This window comes from Pyrgilauda ruficollis, unplaced genomic scaffold (assembly GCF_017590135.1).
Source record: "Pyrgilauda ruficollis isolate IOZ18807 unplaced genomic scaffold, ASM1759013v1 scaffold54, whole genome shotgun sequence".
Lineage (NCBI taxonomy): Eukaryota > Metazoa > Chordata > Aves > Passeriformes > Passeridae > Pyrgilauda > Pyrgilauda ruficollis.
In genome coordinates this window covers 9,089,179-9,114,976 of record NW_024527044.1, presented here as the reverse complement: position 1 = coordinate 9,114,976, position 25,798 = coordinate 9,089,179, and the positions used below count along the sequence as shown (strand labels likewise).

Sequence of the window (25,798 nt, the reverse complement as noted above, 5' to 3'; positions counted from 1 at the left end):
CCCTTTCCCCTCTTCATTTCCTCCTTTTTCCCTCCTAATTTCCTCCTTTTTTCCTTGTTTTCCTCCTTTTTCCCTCCTCATTTCCTCCATTTTCCCCCTCCCTTCCCCCCTCATTTTCCTTAATTTCCCCTTTTTTCCTCATTTTTCCTCCTTTTTTCCTTGTTTTCCTCCCTTTTCCCCTGTTTTCCTCCTTTTCCCCCTCCCTTTCCCCTCCTATTTTCCTTTTTCCCCTTCTGTTTTCCCCTCCTGTTTTCCTCTCTCCTTTTCCCCCAATTTCCTTTTTTCCCTCTTTTTTCCTCTCCTTTTTTCCTATTTTTTCCTCCTTTTTCCTCTCTCCTTTCCCCCTCCTAATTCCCTTTTTTCCCCTCATTTTTCCCCCTTTCCCCTCCTCATTTCCTCCTTTTTTCCTGATTTTCCTCCTTTTCCCTCTCTCCTTTCCCCCTCCCTTTTCATTTCTAATTTTTTCCTTTTTTCCCCTTTTTTCCCTTGTTCTCCTCCTCATTCCCTCCTTTTTTCCCCATTTTTCTGTTTCCTCATTTTTCTTATAATTTCCTCCTTTTTTCCTCCTTTTTACCCATTTTCCTCCTCATTTCCTCCTTTTTTCTTCCTTTTTTCCCCATTTGCCTCCTCGTTTCCTCATTTTGGAGAATTCCATGGGATTGTGGGGACACAAATCCTGGCTTTCCATCTTGGAGAATTCCATGGGATTGTGGGGACAGAAATCCCGGTTTTCCATGCTGGAGAATTCCATGGGATTGTGGGGACACAAATCCCGGTTTTCCATGTTGGAGAATTCCATGGGATTGTGGGGACACAAATCCCGCTTTTCCATCCTGGAGAATTCCATGGGGTTGTGGGGACACAAATCCCGGTTTTCCATCCTGCAGAATTCCATGGGGTTGTCGGGACACAAATCCCGGTTTTCCATCTTGGAGAATTCCATGGGGTTCCTGGATCCCTGGAGATTCCATGGGGTCAAAAGTCTGGGATTTGGCCTTGGAAAGGTCACATTGCTGAGCTCATCCCGTGGATCCGAGCTGTCCCGATCCCTCTGGAGATCCCAAATCCCAGGGATCTGAGCTGTCCTGATCCCACAGATCCAAGCTGTCCAGATCCCTCAGAATTCCCAAATCGCGTGGATCCAACCTGAGCTCATCCCATGGATTGGGAGTTGTCCCAGTCCCACGGATCTGACCCGTCCTGATCCCTCTGGAGATCCCAAATCCCACAGAGCCATCCTGTCCTGATCCCATGGATCCGAGCTGTCCCAAATCCCACAGATCTGACCCATCCCAATCCCTCTGGAATTCCCAAATCCCATGGGTCCAACCTGTCCCGATCCCTCTGGAGATCCCAAATCCCACGGATCCGACCTGAGCTCATCCCATGGACCTGACCTGTCCCGATCCATCCAGAATTCCCAAATCCCCTGGATCTGACCCATCCCAAACCCTCAGAGTTCCCAAATCTCATGGATCTGCCCTGTCCCAAATCCTGTGGATCCAACCTGTCCCGATCCCTCTGGAGATCCGAAATCCCACAGATCCAACCTGTCCTGATCCCTCTGGAATTCCCAAATCCCCTGGATCCGACCTGTCCTGATCCATTCAGAATTCCCAAATCCCACAGATCCGACCTGTTCCATTCCCAATCCTGATCCCAATCCCTCTGGAGATCCCAAATCCCACAGGTCTGACCTGTCCCGATCCATTCGAAATTCCCAAATCCCCTCTATCTGACCTGTCCCGGTCTCTCTGGAGATCCCAAATCCACGATCCCACCTGTCCTGATCCCACAGATCCCACCTGTCCCAATCCAAATCCCTCTGGAGACCCCAAATCCCATCAATCTGAGCTGTCCCGATCCCACAGATCCAACCTGTCCTGATCCCATGGATCCGAGCTGTCCCAAATCCCACAGATCTGACCCATCCCAATCCCTCTGGAGATCCCAAACCCCACAGATCCAACCTGTCCTGATCCCTCTGGAATTCCCAAATCCCACAGATCCAACCTGTCCCAGTCACTCTGGAGATCCCAAATCCACGATCCCACCTGTCCCGATCCCACGGATCTGACCTGTCCTGATCCCTCTGGTGATCCCAAATCCCATGGATCCCACCTGTCCCAATCCCAGTCCCTCTGGAGACCCCAAATCCCATTGATCCCACAGATCCAACCTGTCCCGATCCCTCTGGAATTCCCAAATCCCACAGATCCAACCTGTCCCGATCCCACAGATCCAACCTGTCCTGATCCCTCTGGAGATCCCAAATCCCATGGATCCGTCCTGTCCCAATCCCATGGATCCAACGTGTCCTGATCCCTCCAGAATTCCCAAACCCCACTGGTCTGACCGGTCTGGATCCCACTGATCCCACCTGTCCTGATCCCTCAGATCCACCCTCTCCCAAATCCCATGGATCCAACCTGTCCTGATCCATTCAGAATTCCCAAATCCCACAGATCCGACCTCCAGAATTCCCAAATCCCACAGATCTGACCCATCCCCATTCCTCTGGAGAGCCCAAATCCCATGGATCCAACCTGTCCCGATCCCTGTAGAGATCCCAAATCCCACAGGTGTGACCTGTCCCCATCCATTCGGAATTCCCAAATCCCACGGATAGGACCTGTCCCGATCCCAATCCTGATCCCAATCCCTCTGGAGATCCCAAATCCCACAGATCTGACCTGTCCCGATCCCTCTGGAGATCCCAAATCCCACTGATCCCACCTGTCCCGATCCATTTGGAAATCCCAAATCCCACAGATCCGACCTGTCCCAATCCCAATCCCTGTGGAGATCCCAAATCCCGTGGATCTGCCCTGTCCCGATCCCTCTGGAATTCCCAAATCCCCTGGATCTGCCCTGTCCCGATCCCTCAGAATTCCCAAATCCCCTGGATCTGACCTGTCCCGATCCCTCAGAATTCCCAAATCCCGTGGATCTGCCATCCCGATCCCTCTGGAATATTCCCAAATCCCGTGGATCTGCCCTGTCCCGATCCCTCAGAATTCCCAAATCCCCTGGATCTGCCCTGTCCCGATCCCTCTGGAATTCCCAAATCCCGTGGATCTGCCCTGTCCCGATCCCTCTGGAATTCCCAAATCCCGTGGATCTGCCCTGTCCCGATCCCTCCAGAATTCCCAAATCCCGTGGATCTGCCCTGTCCCGATCCCTCTGGAATTCCCAAATCCCGTGGATCTGCCCTGTCCCGATCCCTCAGAATTCCCAAATCCCGTGGATCTGCCCTGTCCCGATCCCTCAGAATTCCCAAATCCCCTGGATCTGCCCTGTCCCGATCATTCTGGAATTCCCAAATTCCGTGGATCTGCCCTGTCCCGATCCCTCGGAATTCCCAAATCCCACCAGGTCACCGCACAGATCCGACCTCCAGGAGAATTCCAGGGGATTGGGCAATATCCCAAAAAAAACCCCAAAAAATCCTGGAATTCCTGGCATTGCCCATACCCCATTTTTCCCCTCAAAAATCCAATTTTTTTATCCTTTTTTAATCCCATTCTTCTTTCCATTGCTCTCTTATAAATCCCATTTTTTTTCCAGTAAAAAACCCCAAAAAATCCCTTTTTTTCCCAGAAAAAAATCCCATTTTCCCCCTGAAAAATCCCATTTTTTTCCAGAAAAGATCCCAAAAATTCCCATTTTCCCCCAGAAAATTCCCATCTTTTTCCCCATTAAAAAAACCCCAAAAATTCCCATTTTTCATCCATAAAACCCCCAAAAAATTCCCATTTTTCCCCCATAAAATCCCCCAAAATTCCCATTTTTTCCCCATAAAATCCCCCCAAAATTCCCAATTTTTCCCAATTTTTCCCCATTTTTTTCCTAAACCCCCCCAAATTCCCATTTTTCCCCAAATTCCCGTTTCCCCATTCCGTGCGCGATTTGCAATCAGCTGCTACAAACCATAAATCGATTTATTTCCATTTTTTGCTCTGTACAACTTTAATGGAGAAATCTCAGAAACGACAAAAAAATCCAAATTTTGGGCTCATCCCGAAATTCCCTTTTTTTTTTTTTTTCCCATTTTCCCATCGGAATTTTCCAAATATTCAGATTTTTTAAAATTTTTTTTTAGGAACGGCTCCGAGCTTTGGGAATTTTTTTTTTTTGGAATTCAAATCAATAAAAATTTCCAGAATTTTGGGGGGAAATTTTGGTAAAAATTCAAATTTTTTTTGCAAAAATTGCATTTTTTAAGGGCAAAAATTCCAAATTTTTTAGTAAAAATTCCCAATTTTTTTTTTTGCAAAAATTGCATTTTTTAAGGGCAAAAATTCCAAATTTTTTAGTAAAAATTCCAAATTTTTTTTTTTGCAAAAATTGCTTTTTTTTTCTGGCAAAAATTCCAAATTTTTTTTTGTAAAAATTCCAATTTTTGGGGCAAAAATTCCAAATTTTTTGGTAAAAATTCCAATTTTTTTTTTTTGCAAAAATTGCATTTTTTAAGGGCAAAAATTCCAAATTTTTTAGTAAAAATTCCAAATTTTTTTTTTTGCAAAAATTGCATTTTTTAAGGGCAAAAATTCCAAATTTTTTTGTAAAAATTCCAATATTTTTTTTTGCAAAAATTGCATTTTTTAAGGGCAAAATATTCCAAATTTTTTGGTAAAAATTCCAAATTATTTTTTGGCAAAAATTCAGGGTTTTTTTGGGGCAAAATTCAATTTTTTTGGGGCAAAAACTAAATTTTCTTTTGCAAAAATTCCTTTGGTTTTGGGCAAAAAAAATAAAAAAAATTTTAGCAAAAATTCAAAATTTTTTGGGAAAATTCTTTTTTTTTCCACAAAAAATTCCCTTTTTGGTGGGTTTTTTGGGCAAAAAATTCAAATTATTTTTTACAAAAATTCCACCTTTATTTCGGGCAAAAATTCAAATTTTTGCAAAAAAATTCAAAATATTTTAGGGCAAAAATTCCAGTTTTGGGGGGGGAAAAAATTCAAAATTTTTTTGCAAAAATTCTGGGTTTTGGGCAAAAATTCAAATTTTTTCGGTGAAAATTCCTTTTTTTTTGGAAAAAAAAATTTGGAAATTCAATTTTTAAAAAATTTTTCTTTTTGGGCAAAAAATCCCTTTTTTTGGGCAAAAATTCCAATTTTTTTCTGGCAAAAATTTGATTTTTTTTCCGCAAAAATTCAATTTTATTTTTACCAAAATTCCTTTCTTTTGGCAAACATTCCAAATTTTTTTTTTGCCAAATATTCCCCTTACTTTGGTCAAAATTTTAATTTTTTTTCCCCAAAAAATTCCAGATTTTTATTGCCAAATATCGCATTTCTTGAGGGCAAAAATTCAATTTTTTTTGGTAAAAAATCCCATTATTGGGGGCAAAATTCCAATTTTTTTGGGAGGCAAAAATTCAAATTTTTTTCCGAAAAAATCCCAATTTTTCCCCGCAAAACTCCCTTTTTTTTTGGTCAAAAATCCTTTTTATTTTTGGTCCAAAATCCCATTTTTTTGGTGCCAAATTCCCATTTTCCCTCCGCCTTCGGCGTCGCTTTCGCGCGGGGCCTCCCGCGCTCGGCAACTCTCGGCAGCGCTCGGGAGCTCTCGGGAGCCCTCGGGAGCTGTCGTGGGAGCCTTCGGAAGCGCTCGGCAACTCTCGGGAGCTGTCGTGGGAGCCTTCGGAAGCGCTCGGGAGAGCCCTCGGGAGCTGTCGGGGGAGCCCTAGGGGGCGCTCGGGAGCTGTCGGGAACTCTCGGGAGCCTTCGGGAGCGCTCGGCAACCCTCGGGAGAGCCCGCGGGAGCCCTCAGGAACCGGCGGGAGCGCCCTTAGGAGCCGTCGGGAGCGCTCGGCAACCCTCGGGAGCGCCCTCGGGAGAGCCCTCGGGAGCCCTCAGGAATCGGCGGCAGAGCCCTCGGGAGAGCCCTCGGGAGCGCCCTCGGGAGAGCCCTCGGGAGCCCTCAGGAGCCCGCGGGAACCGGCGGGGGAGCCCTCGAGAGCTGTCGTGGGAGCCGTCGGGAGAGCCCTCAGGAACCGGCGGGAACCGTCGGGAGACCTCGGAGGAGCCGTCGGGAGCCCTCGGGAACCGGCGGGAGAGCCCGCGGGAGCTGTCAGAAACCGGCGGGGGAGCCCTCAGGAAACGTCGGTAGCCGGCGGGAAGTGGCGGGGGAGCCCTCAGGAACTGTCGGGGGAACGCTCGGGAGGCATCGGGGGAGCCCTCAGGAAACATCGGGAGCTCTCGGTGGAGCACTCGGGAGGCGTCGGGAATGTTCGGGAGCTCTCGGTGGAGCACTCGGGAGGCGTCGGGAATGTTCGGGAGCTCTCGGTGGAGCACTCGGGAGGCGTCGGGAATGTTCGGGAGCTCTCGGTGGAGCACTCGGGAGGCGTCGGGAATGTTCGGGAGCTCTCGGTGGAGCACTCGGGAGGCGTCGGGAATGTTCGGGAGCTCTCGGTGGAGCACTCGGGAGGCGTCGGGAATGTTCGGGAGCTCTCGGTGGAGCACTCGGGAGGCGTCGGGAATGTTCGGGAGCTCTCGGTGGAGCACTCGGGAGGCCTCAGGAAACATCGGGAGCTCTCGGTGGAGCACTCGGGAGGCGTCGGGAATGTTCGGGAGCTCTCGGTGGAGCACTCGGGAGGCGTCGGGAACGTTCGGGAGCGCTCGGGAGGCGTCGGCGGAACGCTCGGGAGCGCTCGGGTGAGCTCTCGGGAGGCGTCGGGAACGTTCGGGAGCGCTCGGGAGGCGTCGGCCCCGGGCAGGCGGAGCTCGGGAGGGCGAGGAGCGGCCTCGGAGCTCGGGAGCCGAAGCGCTTCGGGCCCCGCCGGGAGCGCTCGGGCCGCGCCGGAGGCGGAGCCGGGATTTAGTTTGGCCTCGGCCGGGCCGGGAGGCGGTGCCGGAACGCTACAGAAACACACAAAATAATAACGGGGGAATAATGCAAAACAAAACGGGGGAATGATGGAAATAATACAAAATAATACAAAATAATAATGGGGAAATAATGCAAAATAAAATGGGGGAATGATGGAAATAATACAGAATAATAACGGGGAAATGATAGAAAATAAAATGGGGAAAATGATAGAAATAATACAAAATAATAATGGGGAAATAATAATGGGGAAATAATGCAAAATAAAATGGGGGAATGATAGAAATAATACAAAATAATAACGGGGAAATGATAGAAAATAAAATGGGGGAATGATGGAAATAATACAAAATAAAATGGAGGAAATAATACAAAATAAAATGGGGGAAATGATGGAAATAATACAAAACAAAATGGGGGAAATGATAGAAATAATACAAAATAAAATGGGGGAAGTAATAGAAATAATACAAAAATAAAATGGGGGAAATAATAAAAATAGTACAAAAATAAATCGGGGAAATAATGGGAATAATACAAAATAAAATGGGGAAAATAATAAAAAGAATACAGAATTAAATGGGGGAATAATAAAAATAATACAAAATAAAGTGGGGAAAATAATAAGGAGGGGGGAAGAAAAATAAATATAAAATAACATGGGGGAAGGAAGGGGAAAAAGAAAAATAATAAAATTAAAAGAAAAAAAAACACAAAATGAAATGGGGAAAATAAATTTTAAAAATACAAAATAAAATAAAAAAGGGGGGAAAAATTTAAAAAGTGGGGGGAAGGGGAAAAAAAGGAAATAAAGAGAAAAAAATTAAAAGTGAGGGGAAAGGGAAATAAAAAAAAAAAGAGAAAAAAAGAGAAAAAAAATTAAAAATTGGGGAAAAAAAAGGTAAAAAAGAAAGAAAGGCCAAAGCAGCTGAGCCGAGGGCAGAGAGGGAATTTTGGAATTTGGGAATTTTTCTCCCGGAATTTTGGGAGATTCCACCCAGGGAGGGGAAAAAAAGGAAAAATTTTGTTTAAAAAAGTGGAAAAATGTGAAAATTCTCCCAAATTTCCCAATTTTTGGGGGAATTACAGCGTGGGACTGGAGCGTTCTGGGCAGGAATTGGTTCATTTGAAATGGGGTTTGACTTTTGTTTGTTTTAATTTTATTTTGATTTCATTTATTTTCACTTTTTATTTTTAAATTTTCATTTTAATTTATTTTTATTTTATTTATTTTTAAATTTCCTTTTATTTATTTATTTTACTTTATTTTTTCTAAATTTAATTTAGTTTATTAAAATTTTCCCAGCTATTTCTTTTTAAATTCAACTGAATTTAATTTGAATTCTGTTCACCTTTAAAATTTATTTTAAAAGCTTTTCTTCCATATTAAATATTTAGATTCATTTTTTAAACCTCTTTTAAATAATTTTGATCCATCTTTTATTTCTTTTAAATAATTCCATTTAATTCTTTATTCCTTGTAAAATAATTTTTAAATTTATCCTTTCTTTTTTTACAATATCTTTGTAATTTATCCTTTATTTATTTTAAATACTCTTAAACTTATTTTAAATTTATTTTTTAATTTATTTTTATTTCTTTTAAATATTTTCCATTTATCCTTTTCATTGAAATTCTTGATTTCCACGTCGTGAAATTTGAATTTTTTTCCCGCATTTTCTTTATTTAATATTATTTTGAATTCCTATTTTATTCTCTTTGGAATTTTAAATCCTTTTCAATTTCATTTTTTAAAAAACTCTCTTTTTTTTTTTAAACATTTCCTGTATTTATTTGGAATTTTGTTGATTTTTTCCCAATTTTTTATTGGGGGGAACCGACCCGTGCAGGATGGGGAGCAGCAGCCCCGGTGACACCCAGGGGACACCCAGGGGACACCCAGGGGGACCCGAAGGTGACACCAAGGTGACCTGGAAGGTGACCCAAAGGTGACACCCAGGGTGACCTGGAAGGTGACCCAAAGGTGACACCCAGGGTGACAATGAAGGTGACCCTGAGGGCAGCCCTGGAGGGACCCAAAGGTGACCCCAAAGTGACCTCGAAGGTGACTTTGAGGTTGACGCAGAGGGTGACCCCAAAGGTGACCCAGAGGGTGACCCCAGCGGTGACCTGGGAGGGGACACCAAAGATGACCCAGAGGGTGACCCCAAAGGTGGCCCTGAGGGTGACCCCAACCTGAAAGTGACCCTGAGGGCAACCCTGAGGGTGACCCCAGTGGTGACCTGGGAGGGGACACCAAAGGTGACCCCAGTGGTGACCCCAATGGTGACCTTGAGGGTGACCTCAAAGGTGACACCGAAGGTGACCTCACAGGTGACAACAAAGGTGACCTGCTGAAGGCAACCTCAAAAGCGGAGTCACCCTAAAGGTGACCCTGAGGGTGACCCCAAAGGCGACCCCGAAGGTGACCACGAAGGTGACCACGAAGGTGACCCCAAAGGTGACCCCAAAGGTGACCATGAGAGCAACCCCAAAGATGACCCCAAAGGTGACCACAAAGGTGTCCCCAAGGGTGACCACAAGGATGACCCCAAAGGTGACCCTGATTGACACCAAAGGTGACACCAAAAGCAACCTTGAAGGTGGGGTCACCCCAAAGGTGACCCTGAGGGTGACCACAAAGGTGTCCCCAAGGGTGACCACAAGGATGATCCCAAAGGTGACCTTGAAAGTGACCCTGAAGGTGACCCCAATGGTGACCACAAGGGCAACTACAAGGGTGACCGTGAGAGTGACCCCAAAGGTGACCTCAAAGGTGACCATGAAGGCAAACCCAAAGGTGACCCTGATGGCACCCCCAAAGGTGCTCCAGAGGTGACCCCAAAGGTGTCCCCAAGGGTGACCACAAGGATGACCCCAAAGGTGACCCTGATGGCACCCCCAAAGGTGCCCCAGAGGGTGTCCCCAAGGGTGACCACAAGGATGACCGAAAAGGTGACCTTGAAGGTGACCCCAGAGGTGACCACGAGGGCAACCACAAGGGTGACCGTGAGAGTGACCCCATAGGCAAGCCCAAAGGTGACCCTGACGGTGACCCCAAAGGTGTCCCCAAAGGTGCCCCCAAAGGTGTCCCCAAGGGCGCCCACAAGGGCGACCCCAGAGGTGACCTCAAAGGTGACCCTGAAGGCATCCCCAAGGGTGACCCCAGGGCCATCCCGAAGGTGACCCCAAGGTGCCCAGAGGTGCCCCAGCGGCGTCCCCGCGTGTCCCCGCGTCCCTCCCGGTGGCCGGCCGGCGCCGGTGTTTCCGAGCCGTTTTTTTTCCGAATGGGATTTGTCTCTTGGTGATGGCCCCCTTGTAGGATGGCACCCATGGGATGTGGCGGGCGGGGTGGAGGGTTGGATCCCGCTTAGCTCTCCTGGGCGTCGCCGGCGCCGCCGCCGCGGCCGTACTCACTGGAGCGCGGCGCCATGCCCAGGTACTGCTTCAGGAACTCGCTAAACCTCTTCTGGTTGTTCCACTTCCGCGCCGACTTGCGCACCCCGATGAAGCCCCCGTACCTCTTCTGCACCCCCTTGGCCGCCCGGCCCGCTCCCGGCCGCCGCGAAATGTCCTCCTCCTCCTCCTCCTCCTCTTGCTCGTCGTGCTGGCGGCCCGAGGGCCAGGGCCGGCCCGAGAGGCGGCGGGGCCGCGGCGCCGCTCGGCCGGCGGCCGCGCACAGCTCCCAGGTGGCGCGGGGCACGGCTCGGCCTTCGCACTCCAGGATGCAGATCTGCGGGGAACGCGCCGCGCGTCACGGCCGGGCCGGGGCCGGGAGGGACCGCCGGGAACGGTGGCGTGCCCGCGCCCCCCGCCCGTCCGCACGCTGCCCGGAGGGTGCCCGGCCGTGACGTGGTGCCCATAGGGGTCCCCAGAGGTGACATCCCATAGGTGTCTGTCCCATAGGTGTCTGTCCCATAGGTGACATCCCATGGGTGACATTCCATAGGTGTCCATCCCATAGGTGACATGGTGCCCATAGGTGTGCATAACTGACATCCCATAGGTGCCCGTCCCATAGGTGCCCATCCCATAGGTGCCATCCCATAGGTGCCATCCCATAGGTGTCCCCATAGGTGCCATCCCATGGGTGCCCATCCCATGGGTGCCATCCCATAGGTGCCATCCCATGGGTGCCCATCCCATGGGTGCCATCCCATAGGTGCCATCCCATGGGTGCCATCCCATGGGTGCCCATCCCATGGATGCCATCCCATAGGTGTCCCCATGGGTGCCATCCCATGGGTGTCCCCATAGGTGCCATCCCATGGGTGCCCATCCCATAGGTGCCATCCCATAGGTGCCCATCCCATGGGTGCCATCCCGACACCATCCCATTGGAAGCGCCGTGGGAAGGTGCCGGCAGCTCCTCGGCCTCATCCCGGAGGTGCCTCCTGCCCGAGCCCCTGCTGGGCGCCCAGGGCTGGAAGGGGGTGGAGATGCTCAGCAGCGCTCTCCAGCTCCCCCGGACACGCCCCAGGCTGTGCCAAGGAATTCAGAGCTCCTGCGCCGCCGCTCCGAGCTCTGCTGGGGGCCACAGCCCAGAAATCATCGAGTGTGATGGGATGGAGGTGGGACGGGTTGGAGGTGGGATGGGATGGTGGAGGTGGGATGGGATGGTGGATGTGGGAAGGGACAGCAGAGGTGGGAAGGGACCTCTGGCCTGTTCCCATGGCAGGTCCTGGTGTCTGGAGTTGTTCCTCGTCAAGGATGCAACTTTGCTGTTCCCGAGGTTTCTCCAGCTGGGAATGTTCCTCTGGATGGCAGCAGAAGCCTGCGGGGTCCCACCAGCCCTCCCAGCTCTGCAGCATCTGCTGAGGCTCTCCTGCCCCGTTATCCTGAAGGATTCCTGGTGCTCCGGGTTTATCCGCTCCGTGATTGTCCTCGAGGATGTCACGGGACACCGGGATGAAGGTCAGGCCCAGCCTCAGGCTGGTCAAGCCCCACTGCTCCTCCATAAATCCACGCTGGCTGCTCCCGGTGACCTTCCCGTCCTCCACTCCTTCAGAGCAGCTCCACAGGATGGAGATGGAAAAGCTCCGTGCTCCAGCACCTCACTGGGGATTCACGGGAAGCTTCCCAGATCCTCCTCCATCCTTCCTCAAAGGCAGGAGGGGCCTCCAGCTCCTCCAGCCCCAGGAACGGCCGTTCCCACCACGTCCCTTCGTCACCGGCGTCCTTCGGCCCCCAGGGGTTCATCCCACCACGGTTGGATCCTGTCCCTTTCCAGGCTGGACAGGACACGGACCTGTCCCTGCTGTGGGGTTTTGGTGCCACCAAACCCACCACGGTTGGGTCTCATCCCTTTCCAAGCCAAACAGGACATGGAAAGTCCTTTTTTGGTGCCACCAAACCCACCACGGTTGGGTCTCATCCCTTTCCAGGCCAGTCCTTATTTGGTGCCACCAAACCCACCACGGTTGGGTCTCATCCTTTCCAGGCCAGACAGGACATGGAAAGTCCTTTTTTGGTGCCACGAAACCCACCACGGTTGGGTCTCATCCCTTTCCAAGCCAAACAGGACATGGAAAGTCCTTTTTTGGTGTCACCAAACTCACCACGGTTGGATCTCATCCCTTTCCAGGCCGAACAGGACATGGAAAGTCCTTTTTTGGTGCCACCAAACCCACCATGGTTAGATCTCATCCCTTTCCAGGCCAGTCCTTTTTTGGTGCCACCAAACCCAGCACCCAGGAAAACCATCCAGGAGGAAATCGTGGAAGAACCAAGCTCGGTGAACTCTGGAAGGAACCGTGGGTGGAGGGCCCAGGAGGGAAGCGTTGTCCTCATGTCCATCCCGACGTCTCCACCGTGGTGGGGTCCTTCAAACGCTGATCCCCGGCTGGCTTCAGCCCAGGTGAGCCAGGTGGAGATCCCCGTCCTCTCCTCAAACCCTCAAATCCATTTTTTATCCTTTTTTCCCTCAAACCACCCCTCGCTCCATCCCGTTCCTCACGGTGTCTTCGTCCTTCTCGTGGCACCACCAGCCCGGCCAGCGGGGAGCGGCCACCGGTCCTGCTCAGGGCTGGAGCTCCACCGGCTCTTCCCACCCCCCAGGGCTCGTCCCACAACCCCCAAAAGAGGGAGAATTGTCCCCAAACGAGGCGGTGACAAGGATTTTTTAGGGTGGGGCCTTGTGGAGACACCGAGGGCGTCCCGCGCTGAGCCGAGGTCTTCTCCTGGCATCTCCAAGGCTTTGGAAAGGTCTGTGCTGCTGGAAGTGATGGATCCCATGGAGGTGACATCTCTAAGGTCCTGTCACCCTCCGGCATGGACGTCCCAGGCTCCTGGGCCACCGGGCTGAGGTGACAATTCTCCTGGAAGTGGCTTCTGTCCCCTGGAATTCTGTCGGGAATCTTCGGTGAACAGCGGCCGGTGCTCCAAAACCAGCTGGGGAGGTTCTTCCCCGTCTTTGGTTGGTGGCTTTGGTGGCCTTGGGGACCGGCACCGGGGTGAGTCACCCACACCGTGAGGAGCAGGCGGTCCCTGCCCTTCCCTGGCACCAGAAATTCCCGGGATCTCCTGCTCGGACGTCACTTTGGAAACGGTGGAAGATCACACCAACTCCCACCACGAGGCTCAAACCTAACCCCGGGAGATCCCAAATCCCACCACAAGGCTCAAACTGAACCTCAGGAGACCCCGAACTCCACCACGAGGCTCCTTCCAGCCCAAACCTAACCCCTGGAGATCCCAAATCCCACCACGAGGCTCCTTCCAGCCCAAACCGAGCCCCGGGAGATCCCAAATCCCACCATGAGGCTCCTTCCAGCCCAAACTGAACCCCTGGAGATCCCAAATCCCACCATGAGGCTCCTTCCAGCCCAAACCGAGCCCCGGGAGATCCCAAATCCCACCACGAGGCTCCTTCCAACCCAAACTGAACCTCAGGAGATCCCAAATCCCACCACGAGGCTCCTTCCAGCTCGAACCTCAGGAGATCCCAAATCCCACCACGAGGCTCCTTCCAACCCAAACCTCAGGAGATCCCAATTCCCACCACGAGGCTCCTTCCAACCCAAACCTCAGGAGATCCCAGATCCCACCACGAGGCTCCTTCCAGCCCAAACCAAGCCCCAGGAGACCCCAAATTCCGGTTCCAACTGCTCTGGCTTTGGGATAGGAGCTGCCACAGGGTCCATGGGCCACCGACCCCCCCAGCTCCTCCCCGAGGTTCCGGCTGGAGCTCCAGGAGCAGGACCAGGCAGGAAAATGGGATCTCACAGAGGTTCTGGTGCGTTCTAAACGACGTTTTGGGGCCCAAGCAGGGTGGTGGCACCCCAAAACTTGGTGGCAGTGACGTGGCCTTGGTGGCACTGGGGTGGCTCCAGCATCTCCTGGAAGTTTCTGGTTTCTCCTGGGATTTTTGGGATATTTCCCAACCCTGGGGGCTTCCGAGCTGCCGGCTCCTTTTGGGAATGGGGGGACGTGTCCACCCGGTGGGATTTGTTATCCCAAATAAACGGGGGAGGTGGACAATCCCCCGGGAATGCCGGGACACAGACACGGCTCAGGGAGGGGAACAGAAAGGATTTAGGAGCTGGAAACCCCAAAATTCCGGTGTCACGGCGCTTCCCGTCCCGTGTGGGATGCAAACCAAGGCCTGGAGGAGCTGCGGGATCTCCGAGCTCCTCCCACCCAGCCTGAGCTCCGAGCGGGATTTTGGAGGCTCCTCGGGGGTTTGGGATGGGTGAGGCAGCGGTGGGGATGGAAGCTGGGGATGGCTGGGGTCTTGGGACCACCCTGGTTTGGGATCTTCATCCTGGTTTGGGATCTTCACCCTCGTTTGGGATCTTCACCGTGACAATGGTGGCACTCTCTGAGTTGGGATCTTCACCCTGAGTTGGGATTTTCACCTTCCCTCAGGACCTTCCTGGTTTGGGATCTTCATCCTCATTTGGGACCATCCTGATTTGGGATCTTCAGCCCGATTTGGGATCTTCAACCTCATTTGGGATCTTCTACTTCCCTCAGGACCATCCTGATTTAGAATCTTCACCCTGGTTTGGGATCTTCATCCTGGTTTGGGATCTTCACCCTCGTTTGGGATCTTCACCCTCATTTGGGATCTTCACTCTGAGTTGGGATCTTCACCCTGAGTTGGGATTTTCACCTTCCCTCAGGACCTTCCTGGTTTGGGATCTTCATCCTCATTTGGGACCATCCTGATTTGGGATCTTCAACATCATTTGGGATCTTCTACTTCCCTCAGGACCATCCTGATTTAGAATCTTCACCCTGAGTTGTGATCTTCTCCCTGCGTTGGGATCTTCATCCTGGTTTGGGATTTTCACCTTCCCTTGGGACCTTTCTGGTTTGGGATCTTCATCCTCATTTGGGATCTTCATCTTCATTTGGGACCATCCTCATTTGGGATCTTCACCCTGGTTTGGGATCTTCACCCTGGTTTGGGACCATCCTGGTTTGGGATCTTCATCCTCATTTGGGATCTTCACCTTCCCTCAGGACCATCCCGGTGCCCACGCAGGAGTGACAGTGACAGTGACAGTGACAGTGACAATGGTGGCAGGTGGCACCTTCCCCTCAAGTCACAAATCCCCCAGACCCCAGCAGAGGGAAAATGGCACCCAGATCTCCCAGTATGGGGACAGCGGTGGTGGCACTCCCAATGTCCCCCAGACCCCGGCAGAAGGAAAAGCACTCCCATATCCCGCAGGCCTGGGGACAGGGGACAGTTGGTGGCACTCCAGATGTCCCCCAGATCCCCCAGGCGTGGGGACAAGGGACAGTGGTGGTGGCACTGACAATGTCCCCCAGACCCCAGCAGAAGGAAAATGGCACCCAGATCCCCCAGTATGGGGACAGGGGACCCTGGTGGCACTCCCAATGTCCCCCAGACCCCAGCAGAAGGAAAAGGGCTCCCAGATGCCCCAGGGCATGGGGACAGGGGACATTGGTGCCGCAGGCATGGGGACAGGGGACAGCGGTGGTGGCACTCCCAGTGTCCCCCAGACCCCAGCAGAAGGAAAAGGGCTCCCAGATGCCCCAGGGCATGGGGACAGGGGACATTGGTGGCACTGACGATGTTCCCCAGATCCCCCAGGGCATGGGGACAGGGGACATTGGTGGCACTCCCGATGTCCCCCTGAGGTGGTGGCACTGACAATGTCCCCCAGACCCCAGCAGAAGGAAAATGGCACCCAGATCCCCCAGTATGGGGACAGGGGACCCTGGTGGCACTCCCAATGTCCCCCAGACCCCAGCAGAAGGAAAAGGGCTCCCAGATGCCCCAGGGCATGGGGACAGGGGACATTGGTGGCACTCCCAATGTCCCCCAGCCCCCCCCTATGGGGACAGGGACCCCGGTGGCACTTCCGATGTCCCCCAGCCCCTGTCAGAAGGAAAAGCACTCCCATATCCCCAGGCCTGGGGACAGGGGACAGCTGTGGCACTCCCGATGTCCCCCTGACCCCCCATATGGGGACAGGGGCCCCGGTGGCACTCCCGATGTCCCCCTGACCCAGATCCCCCAGGCGTGGGGACAAGGGACAGTTGGTGGCACTCCTGATGTCCCCCAGACCCCAGCAGAAGGAGAAGAGCACCCAGATCCCCCAGTATGGGGACAGCTGTGGCACTCCCGATGTCCCCCAGCACCTGGCAGAAGGAAGATGGCTCCCATATCCCCCTGGCATGTGGACGGGGACCCTGGTGGCACTCCGATGTCCCCCAGGTCCCCCATATGGGGACAGGGACCCCGGTGGCACTCCTGATGTCCCCCAGCCCCCAGACCCCCCATGTGGGGACAGGGACCCTGGTGGCACTCCGATGTCCCCCAGCCCCAAGACCCCCCATATGGGGACAGGGACCCCGGTGGCACTCCCGATGTCCCTACCCCCCAGTATGGGGACAGGGACCCTGGTGGCACTCCCGATGTCCCCCAGCACCTGGCAGAAGGAAGATGGCTCCCATATCCCCCTGGCATGTGGACGGGGACCCTGGTGGCACTCCGATGTCCCCCAGGTCCCCCATATGGGGACAGGGACCCCGGTGGCACTCCTGATGTCCCCCAGCCCCCAGACCCCCCATGTGGGGACAGGGACCCTGGTGGCACTCCGATGTCCCCCAGCCCCAAGACCCCCCATATGGGGACAGGGACCCCGGTGGCACTCCGATGTCCAGCCCCCATGTGGGGACAGGGGCCCCGGTGGCACTCCCGATGTCCCCCAGGTCCCCCATATGGAGACAGGGGCCCCGGTGGCACTCCCGATGTCCCCCAGACCCTGGCAGAAGGAAGATGGCTCCCATGTCCCCAGTATGGGGACAGGGACGCTGGTGGCACTCACGAGGACGTCGAAGCTGTCGCGGTAGAGCTGGCGGTCGCAGTGCAGGCAGTCGCCTCGGCAGTCGCCGCGGGCGCGGGCGCAGAGCCACAGCAGCAGCAGCAGGTCCCAGAGCACGGCCCGCATGGTGCCACCGCCTGCGGGGACACGCCCGTCACCCCCGGGCACCCAGAACCCCGAGGGAGCCCCAAAAAATCCGACAAAATGGGAAAAAACCCTGCGAAATCCAAAAAAAACCCTGCGAAATCCAAAAAAACCCCTGCGAAATCCAAAAAAAACCCCCCGCGGAATCCAAAAAAAAACCCTCCCGCGAAATCAAAAAAAACCCTGGGGAATCACGGAAAAATCCTGTGAAATCACGAAAAAATCCTGAGAAATCACAAAAAGATCCTGCAAGATCCAAAAAAATCCTGTGAAATCACAAAAAAATCCTGAGAAATCACAAAAAGATTCTGTGAAATCACGAAAAAATCCTGTGAAATCACCAAAAAATCCTGTGAAATCACAAAAAGATCCTGCAAGATCCAAAAAAATCCTGTGAAATCCAAAAAAATCCTGTGAAATCACAAAAAGATCCTGCAAGATCCAAAAAAATCCTGTGAAATCCAAAAAAATCCTGTGAAATCACAAAAAAAATCCTGTGAAATCACAAAAAAATCCTGCGAAATCACAAAAAATCCTGAAAATCACAAAAAGATCCTGTGAAATCACAAAAAATTCTGTGAAATCACAAAAAGATCCTGTGAAATCACAAAAAAATCCTGCGAAATCACCAAAAAATCCCGTGAAATCACAAAAAAATCTTGTGAAATCACAAAAAGATTCTGTGAAATCAAAAAAAAATCCTGCAAGATCCAAAATAATCCTGTGAAACCCTGCGGAATCCCCAAAAAAAATCCCGTAAAACCCTGCAAAATCCCCAAAAAAATCCCGTAAAACCCTGCAAAATCCCCCAAAAAATCCCATGGAATCCCAAAAAGCCCCGTGAAATCCCAAAAAATATCCCACAGAATCCCAAAAAAACCCTGTGAAATCCCAGAAAATCAAACAAAAACCCACCAAAACCCCACCAAATCCCAAAAAACCCGCGGAATCCCAAAAGAATCCTGCAAAACCCAGCGAAATCAAAAAAAAACCCCACAAACCCCTGTGAAATTCAAAAAAAATTCCAAAAAAAACGCACAAAAACCCATCAAAACCCCACCAAATCCCAAAAAGTCCCATGAAAAAAAAAATCCTGCGAGATCCCAATAAAATCCCACAAAATCCCGAAAAAATCCTGCGACATAAAAAAAAATCTGACCCCAAAGGTTTGGGATTGTCCCTCTCGGTGTCCCGGGACAGCTCCGGGTTATTTTAGCAGGGACAGCGCGTTCCCAGCTGTTCCCACCCAGGGACAATTCCCAGTCCTGCTCTGGGGTGGCTCTGGGGACGTGCCACCCCTGTCCCTGTCCCTGTCCCTGTCCTGGGCGGGTCCAGCAGGGATTGCTGGAATGGGAGCGCCAGTCCCGGAGAATTCCCGGAGAATTCCGTGTCACTGCCGGCTTGGCCAACAGGTTTAGGGGACAATTCGGGGACAATTCAGGGATTGGACAGAGGTGACAGAGTGGATGGAAATGGGGATGTGGCACCGGGTGTAGGGGACAATGAGGGGACCGGACAGGTGACAGAGGGGTGACAGGATGGGGATGTGGCACCGGGTGTAGGCGACAATCCAGGGATTGGACAGAGGTGGCAGAAATCAGGATGTGGCACCAGGGGAGGGGACAATTCAGGGATTGGACAGATGGCAGAAATCAGGATGTGGCACCAGGTGTAGGGGACAATCCAGGGAGCGGACAGAGGGGACAAAGAGGGACAAGAGAGGGAGATGTGGCACCGGGTGTAGGGGACAATTCAGGGAGTGCACAGAGGTGACAGAGCTGGGGATGTGGCACCAGGAGAGGGGACAGTTCAGAGAGCTGAGAGAGGGGACCGAGAGGGACAACAGAGGGAGACGTGGCACCGGGATTAGGAGACCATGAGGGGACCAGAGAGAGGGACAGGATGGGGATGTGGCACCAGGGGAGGGGACAATGACAGGACCAAATAGAGGGAAAAGGATGGAGATGTGGCACCAGGGGAGGGGACAATTAAAGGATCACACAGAGGTGACAAACATGGGGATGTGGCACTGGCTTTAGGGGACAATTAAAGGACCACACAGAAGTGACAGGTGACAGAGATGGGGATGTGGCCCCAGGTTTAGGGGACAATTCAGGGACCACACAGGAGTGACAGAGATGAGGATGTGACACCGGCTTTAGGGGACAATCCAGGGAGCAGACGGAGGTGACAGAGGTGGGGATGTGACACCGGCTTTAGGGGATCCCAAATCCCCAGGGCCACCCCCGGGCCGCGCACCCCGCCGGGTGTGACGGTCACCTTTTGTCGCCGGCCGGCGGGCGGTGACAGCGGTGACACGCCGCGGCCGTCACCCGCCGGAGGGTCCGGGGGGCGCTGACAAGGAGCCGGCACTGAGCTTTAATCTCGGCTGAGTCACAGCTCCCGAGAGAGGCCAAAACCCCAAAAACCGGCACCGCCACCCCCTGTCCCTGTCCCCGTGTCCCCAAGAGGCTCCGAGATCCGCGGGAAACGGGATCGGGAGCGGATCCCGCTTTGTGCAGCCCCCGCCCCAAAATCCAATCCGGACGCTTTTTGGGTTTTTTTGGGGGGCTCCAAGCCCCTTCCTGAGTTTCCCAGCCACAAATCCATTAAAAAAAAAAGGGATTCGCTTTTCCCCATTTCCCCCAGTATTTGTTTTCACTATTTTTCCCCCATTTCTCCACGGTTTTTTATCATTCTTTCCTCTATTTCCCCCACGTTTTATTCCTCGTTCTTTTCCCTTTTCCCCAACATTTTTTCCTCATTCTTTCCTTTTTTTCCCCTCTTTTCCCATTCCTTCCCATTTCCCCAACATTTTTTCTCCTCATTCCTTCCCATTTTCCCACATTCTTTTTCTCATTTTTCCCCTTTCCCCCCACATTTTTTTTCCTAATTCTTTCCCTTTTCCCCCTCGTTTTTTCTCCTCATTCTTTCCTCCTTTCTCCACATTTCTTCCCCTTTTCCCCCGCATCTTTCCCTCATTCTTTCCCATTTCCCCACCTTTTCTCTCTCATTCTTTCCTCATTCTTTCCTCTTTCTCCACATTTCTTCCCCTTTCCCCCCACATTTCTTTCCCTCATTCTTTCCCATTTTCCCACCTTTTCTCTCTCATTCTTTCCCATTTCTCACCTTTTTCCTCATTCTTTCCCATTTCCCCACCTTTTATCCCCATTCTTTCCCATTTCCCCACCTTTTTTCCCCATTCTCCTTTTTCCTCATTCTTTCCCATTTTCCCACATTTTCCCTCATTCTTTCCCATTTTCCCACCTTTTTTCCCACATTCTTTCCCGTTTTTCCCCCTTTTTCCCTCATTCTTTCCCATTTCCCCACATTTTTCCCCATTCTTTCCCATTTTTCCCCCTTTTTTCCCCATTCTCTCCCATTCCCCACCTTTCCTCCCCCTCATCCTCGCCCTTTTCCCCGCATTTTTCCCCCTCATTCTTCCCCCTTTCCCCACATTTTTCCCCGTTAAAAAAGAACATTTTTCCCTCCGGGAAAACCCATCCCGGGCCCTTTCCCGAAGGATTCTCGGGCCGCTCCCTCTCTCCCCTCTGCCACCCCCGCGGCTCCTCCTGGCCCCAAAATCTTCCTTTTCCTCCCCAAAAAATCCAACCCCATCCACGCCGAGGGCTCCGCCAGGACGCGGCCGCCCCGAGGGTGAAATCCCAGTTTATTTTTTTTTCCGTGCGGTTGGAATTACCCTCATTCATTTCGGTGGAGAATAACAAATAAAAAAAAATTTAAAAATCAATGAGTTTGGGTGGGTTTTTTTTTGGTTGTGTTTTTTTTTAAAAATGGAAATCCGGCTTAGGGCGGGTTTATCCACCAGGACGAGCGGTTTTTATGGGATGAGAGGTGGGAAAATCCATTGTGGGAGCAGCGGGAACGGGAATAAACCGCGGAGAGGGGCAGCAGGTGCTGCCTCAGATGGGATTTTATCCGCTCCATTTGAGGCCATTCCCAGCCCCTCTTCCCGTGGGATTCTCCCGCCTTTGGGATGGCCCCGAACACCCCAAAAGCAGCTCCGCTTCGGGATCATCCCGCAGCAAAAACATCCCAAATCCCCTTTTTTTATTCTTTTTTTTTTCCTCCTTTTTCAGCCAAGGCCTGATCCAGAGGCGGCCGGGAAGGATCCGTGGGATCGGGGAAGGAGGGAAAGCTTTTCCCATTAAAAAAAAAAAAATCAAATTATTGTCCCAAACCCCCGCCCTGCTCCCCCAAATCCCGCCTTTGCGCCGGCGGATTTTTGGGGGGGATTTTAGGGAAAATCAGAGGGATTCGGGAATGATGGAGGGGGGGTGGTGGTTACAGATCCTCGGCGGAAAAATCAGCGCTGCCTCCTCGCCGTGCCCCTCAATCAGGTAATTGGCCATAATTGGCCAAAATGAGGCGCCGCGGTGTGACTGGAAAGGCAGATGGGAGCCGGGAAAAGGCTGCTCGGAGGTGAAAAAAAATCGGGAATAACATTTTATTCCATCCCCATCTCCATCTCCTCAGCCGCTCCTTGCCTGATTTTTTTGGGGGGGCTCTAAACCGAACAAAGCACCAAAATAAAAAAAATAATAATAATAATAAAAAAGGAAATAAACCCCCTCACGCTCGTCCTTTTTGTGCGATTTTTGGGGTGGCTCGGCCGGGGAGATCCCGGGGAAGTCGCGGCTGGAAGGGGAAGGAGCGGGAATACGGGATGGGCAGAATCGCGGCGCGGCCGCTCCCCCAAAAAAAAACCCCAAAAACCAAAAAATTCCCGCCGATCCCGGAGGCAGCCGGCAGCACCCCCGGCTCCGGGCAGGCCACGCCGCCTCTTGTTGCATCCCCGCGGCTCCGCTCGGCCGGATTTTGGGGCTGCAGAGCCGAAAACTTTTCCTCCGCCGGGAGAGCGGCAGCGGCTCCCTCCGGGGCGAGGCTGCGCTTTCCCGGGAGCGCGGGGCCGTTCCGCGGGGGAATAAAAAGCAGGAAAAGCCGGGGAAAAGCGCGCCGGGAAGAGGAGGAATTCCTACCTGCGCTGAGCTGGCGGCTGCTCGGCTCCGAAGCTTGCCCGGCTCCGGCGGAGCCGCTCGCGTTTTTATGGCCGGGATCGCACCCCCGCCCCGGCCACGTGCGCGGCTGAGCCCAACCCGGGGCTGCCGCCGCCGCCGCCGCCGCGGGAGGAGGGAGGGAGGGACGGAGAGACGGAGGGAGGGAGGGAGGGAACGGCACCGCAGCTGCCCCGCAGCCCCGATCCCGCATCTGCCCCGCAGCCCCGATCCCGCATCTGCCCCGCAGCCCCGATCCCGCATCCCGCAGCTGCCCCGCAGCCCCGATCCCGGATCCCGCAGCTGCCCCGCAGCCCCGATCCCGGATCCCGCAGCTGCCCCGCAGCCCCGATCCCGGATCCCGCAGCTGCCCCGCAGCCCCGATCCCGGATCCCGCAGCTGCCCCGCAGCCCCGATCCCGGATCCCGCAGCTGCCCCGCAGTCCCGATCCCGGATCCCGCAGCTGCCCCGCAGCCTCCATCCCGGAGCTTCCCCACATCGCGCATCCCGCATGCTGCATCTTTCTCTTCATCGCGCATTCCGGATCCCGCATCCCGCATCTTCCCCGCATCCCCCGCCGCGCATCCCGCATGCTGCATCTTCTCCACATCGCGCATCCCGCATGCTGCATCTTTCTCTTCATCGCGCATTCCGGATCCCGCACCTCGCATCTTCCCCGCGTCCGCAGCTTCCCCGCATCCCTCATCCCGCATCCCACTTCCTTCATCCCGCATCCCTCATCCTGCACCCCTCATCTTCCCCTCGTCCCGCATCCCACAGCCTCCCCAGATCCCGCATCCCACATCCTTCATCCCTCAGCCTTCATCCCTCATCTCCTGCATCCCTTCCCGCATCCGCATCTTCCCCGCATCCATATCCCGCATCCTGCATCCAAAATCCCGCATCCTGCGCTGCACATCCTGCATCCTCCCCTCACCCTTCACCCCACACCCCTCATCCCACATCACTCATCCCTCATCCCACATTCTCCCCACATCGCGCATCCCTTATCCCACATCCCACATCATCCCAAATCCTGCATCCCAAACCCCACATCCTGCATCCCTTATCCCGCATCCTGCGCCCCTCATCCCACACCCCGCATCTTCCCCGCATCCCGCATCCTTCCCCACCCCACATCCCTCATCCCGCATCCCAAATCCAACATCTCACATCCTCCCAACATCCCTCATCCCGCATCCCACATCCCACATTCTCCCCACATCCTGCATCCCTTATCCCACATCCCAAATCCCACATCCCACATCTTCCCCACGTCTCTCATCCCACATCCCACATTCTCCCCACATCCTGCATCCCTTATCCCGCATCCCAAATCCCACATCTTCCCCACATCTCTCATCCCACATCCCACATCCCAAATCCCACATCCCGCATCCCACATCCAAAATCCAACATCCCACATCCTCCCCACATCCCTCATCCCACATCTCTCAGCCGGCATCTTCCCCACATCCCGAATCCGAAATCCTGTATCCTGCGCCCCACCTCCTGCATCTTCCCCACATCCCGCATCCTGCATCCCTCATCCCACATCCCATGTCCCAAATCCCACATCCCACATCCTGCATTCCCGCATCCCAAACCCCACATCCCGCATCCCACATCCCCCATCCCACATCCCACATCCCAAACCCCACATCCACATCCCAAATGCCATATCCCAAATCCCAAGCCCCACATCCCACCCCACATCCCACATCTTCCCTGTATCCCCCATCCTTCCCATACCCATATCCCACATCCTGCCTTCCCGAATCCCAAACCCCACATCCCACATCCCACCCCACATCCCACACCTTCCCTGTATCCCCCATCCTTCCCATACCCATATCCCACATCCTGCCCATATCCTGCACCCCTTATCCCACATCCCCCATCTTCCCCACATCCCAAACCCCACATCCCGCATCCTCCTTGCATCCCATATCCCAAATCCTACATCCTGCATCCCTTATCCTGCATCCTGCTCCCCTCATCCCACATCCCGCATCCTCCTCGCATCCCGCATCCCACATCCCACGTCCTGGACCCCTTATCCCACATCCCACATTCTCCCCACATCCTGTATCTCAAACCTCACACCCCACCTCATCCCTGCATCCCACATCCCAAATCCCACATCCCACCTCCCAAATCCCAAATCCCAAACCCCAAATCCCACATCCTCCTTACTTTCCCCTTCCCAAATCCCACATCCTGCATTCTCCCAGCATCCTACATCCTGCACCCCACATCCCGCATCTTCCCCATATCCCGCATCCCATATCCTAAACCCCAAATCCCAAACCCCAAATCCCAAATCCCATATCCCACATCCCAAACCCCACATCCCACATCCCAAACCCCACATCCCAAATCCCACATTCCGCATCCCAAATCCCACATCCCCCATCCCAAACCCCACATACCAAATCCCAAATCCCACATCCTAAACCCTATATCCCGAATCCCACATCCTGCATCCCGCATCCCAAATCCCACATCCCCCATCCCAAATCCCGAACCCCGTGGAGCCGCTTCCCGCCGTGTCCCGGATCTGGAGCATCCGGGATCAATCCCAAACTCTTCCCAAAGGGAATTTTCCCACCTCAGACCCCACAAATCCCGCGCCCATCCCGCTCCTGAGCGTCAGGGTGGGAATCATGGATTTGGGATTTGCTGGGGGAGCAGAAAATTCCAGCTTGGGAATTCCAGGGATGATGGAAATGCCCGGAATGAGGCGGAAATGGGGATCTGCCCGCTCTGGCTCCAGGAATCGGGAATTGGGAACTGGGAATGGGGAACTGGGAATTGGGAATTGGGAACAGGGAACTCCCTTAACCCTTAACCCTTAAAGGAACTGGCATTTGGGAATAGGGAACTGGGAATAGGGAATTTGGAATAGGGAATTGGGAATAGGGAATAGCGAATTGGAAATTGGGAACTGGGAATAGGGAATTGGAAACTGGGAATAGGGAAGGGGGAATTGGGATCTGGGAATTGGGAATCGGGAATAGAGAATTTGGAATAGGGAATTGGGAATAGGGAATTGGGAAGGGGGAAATAGGGAATCAGGAATTGTGAATTGGGAAAAAGGAATTGGGATTTGGGAATTGGGAACTGGGAATGGGGAACCGGGAATTGGGAATAGGGAATAGGGAATCAGGAAATAGGGATTTGAGAGTAGGGAATTGGGAACTGGGAATGGGGAATCAGGAATTGGGAATCGGGAACTGGGAATGGGGAATTGGGAATAGAGAATAAGGGAATTGGGCATTGGAAATTGGGAACTGGGAACTGGGAATTGGGAATGGGAAAATAGGGAATGGGGAATAGGGATTTGGGAATAGGGAAATGGGAATTGGGAATGGGGAACTGGGATTTGGGAATTGGGAAAGGGGAAAAGGGAATTGGGAATAGGGAATTGGGAATTGGGAATTGAGAAGTGGGAATGGAGAAGGGGGAATTGGGAAGAGGGAATTGGGAATGGGGAATAGG

General features: G+C 53.0%; 1 protein-coding gene across 1 annotated transcript; it reads right to left on the bottom strand.

The window, feature by feature from the left end:
• Positions 1-6,648: 6,648 nt before the first annotated feature.
• PNOC (prepronociceptin) lies at positions 6,649-17,264 on the bottom strand. The gene is made up of 3 exons (XM_041480854.1): positions 17,142-17,264; positions 10,255-10,570; positions 6,649-6,866 (listed from the first exon to the last, which is right to left on the bottom strand). The coding sequence occupies exons 1-3, from the start codon at positions 17,262-17,264 to the stop codon at positions 6,826-6,828; spliced, it is 480 nt and encodes a 159-aa protein (XP_041336788.1). The 3' UTR covers positions 6,649-6,825.
• Positions 17,265-25,798: the final 8,534 nt, after the last annotated feature.

Coding starts and splice junctions, on each gene's coding strand:
- PNOC (XM_041480854.1), bottom strand. CDS start 17,264: ATGCGGGCCGTGCTCTGGGACCTGCTGCTGCTGCTGTGGCTCTGCGCC. Junction 10,571..17,141: donor GCGACAGCTTCGACGTCCTC/GTGAGTGCCACC, acceptor CGTTCCCCGCAG/ATCTGCATCCTGGAGTGCGA. Junction 6,867..10,254: donor GGGCATGGCGCCGCGCTCCA/GTGAGTACGGCC, acceptor GTGTTTCTGTAG/CGTTCCGGCACCGCCTCCCG.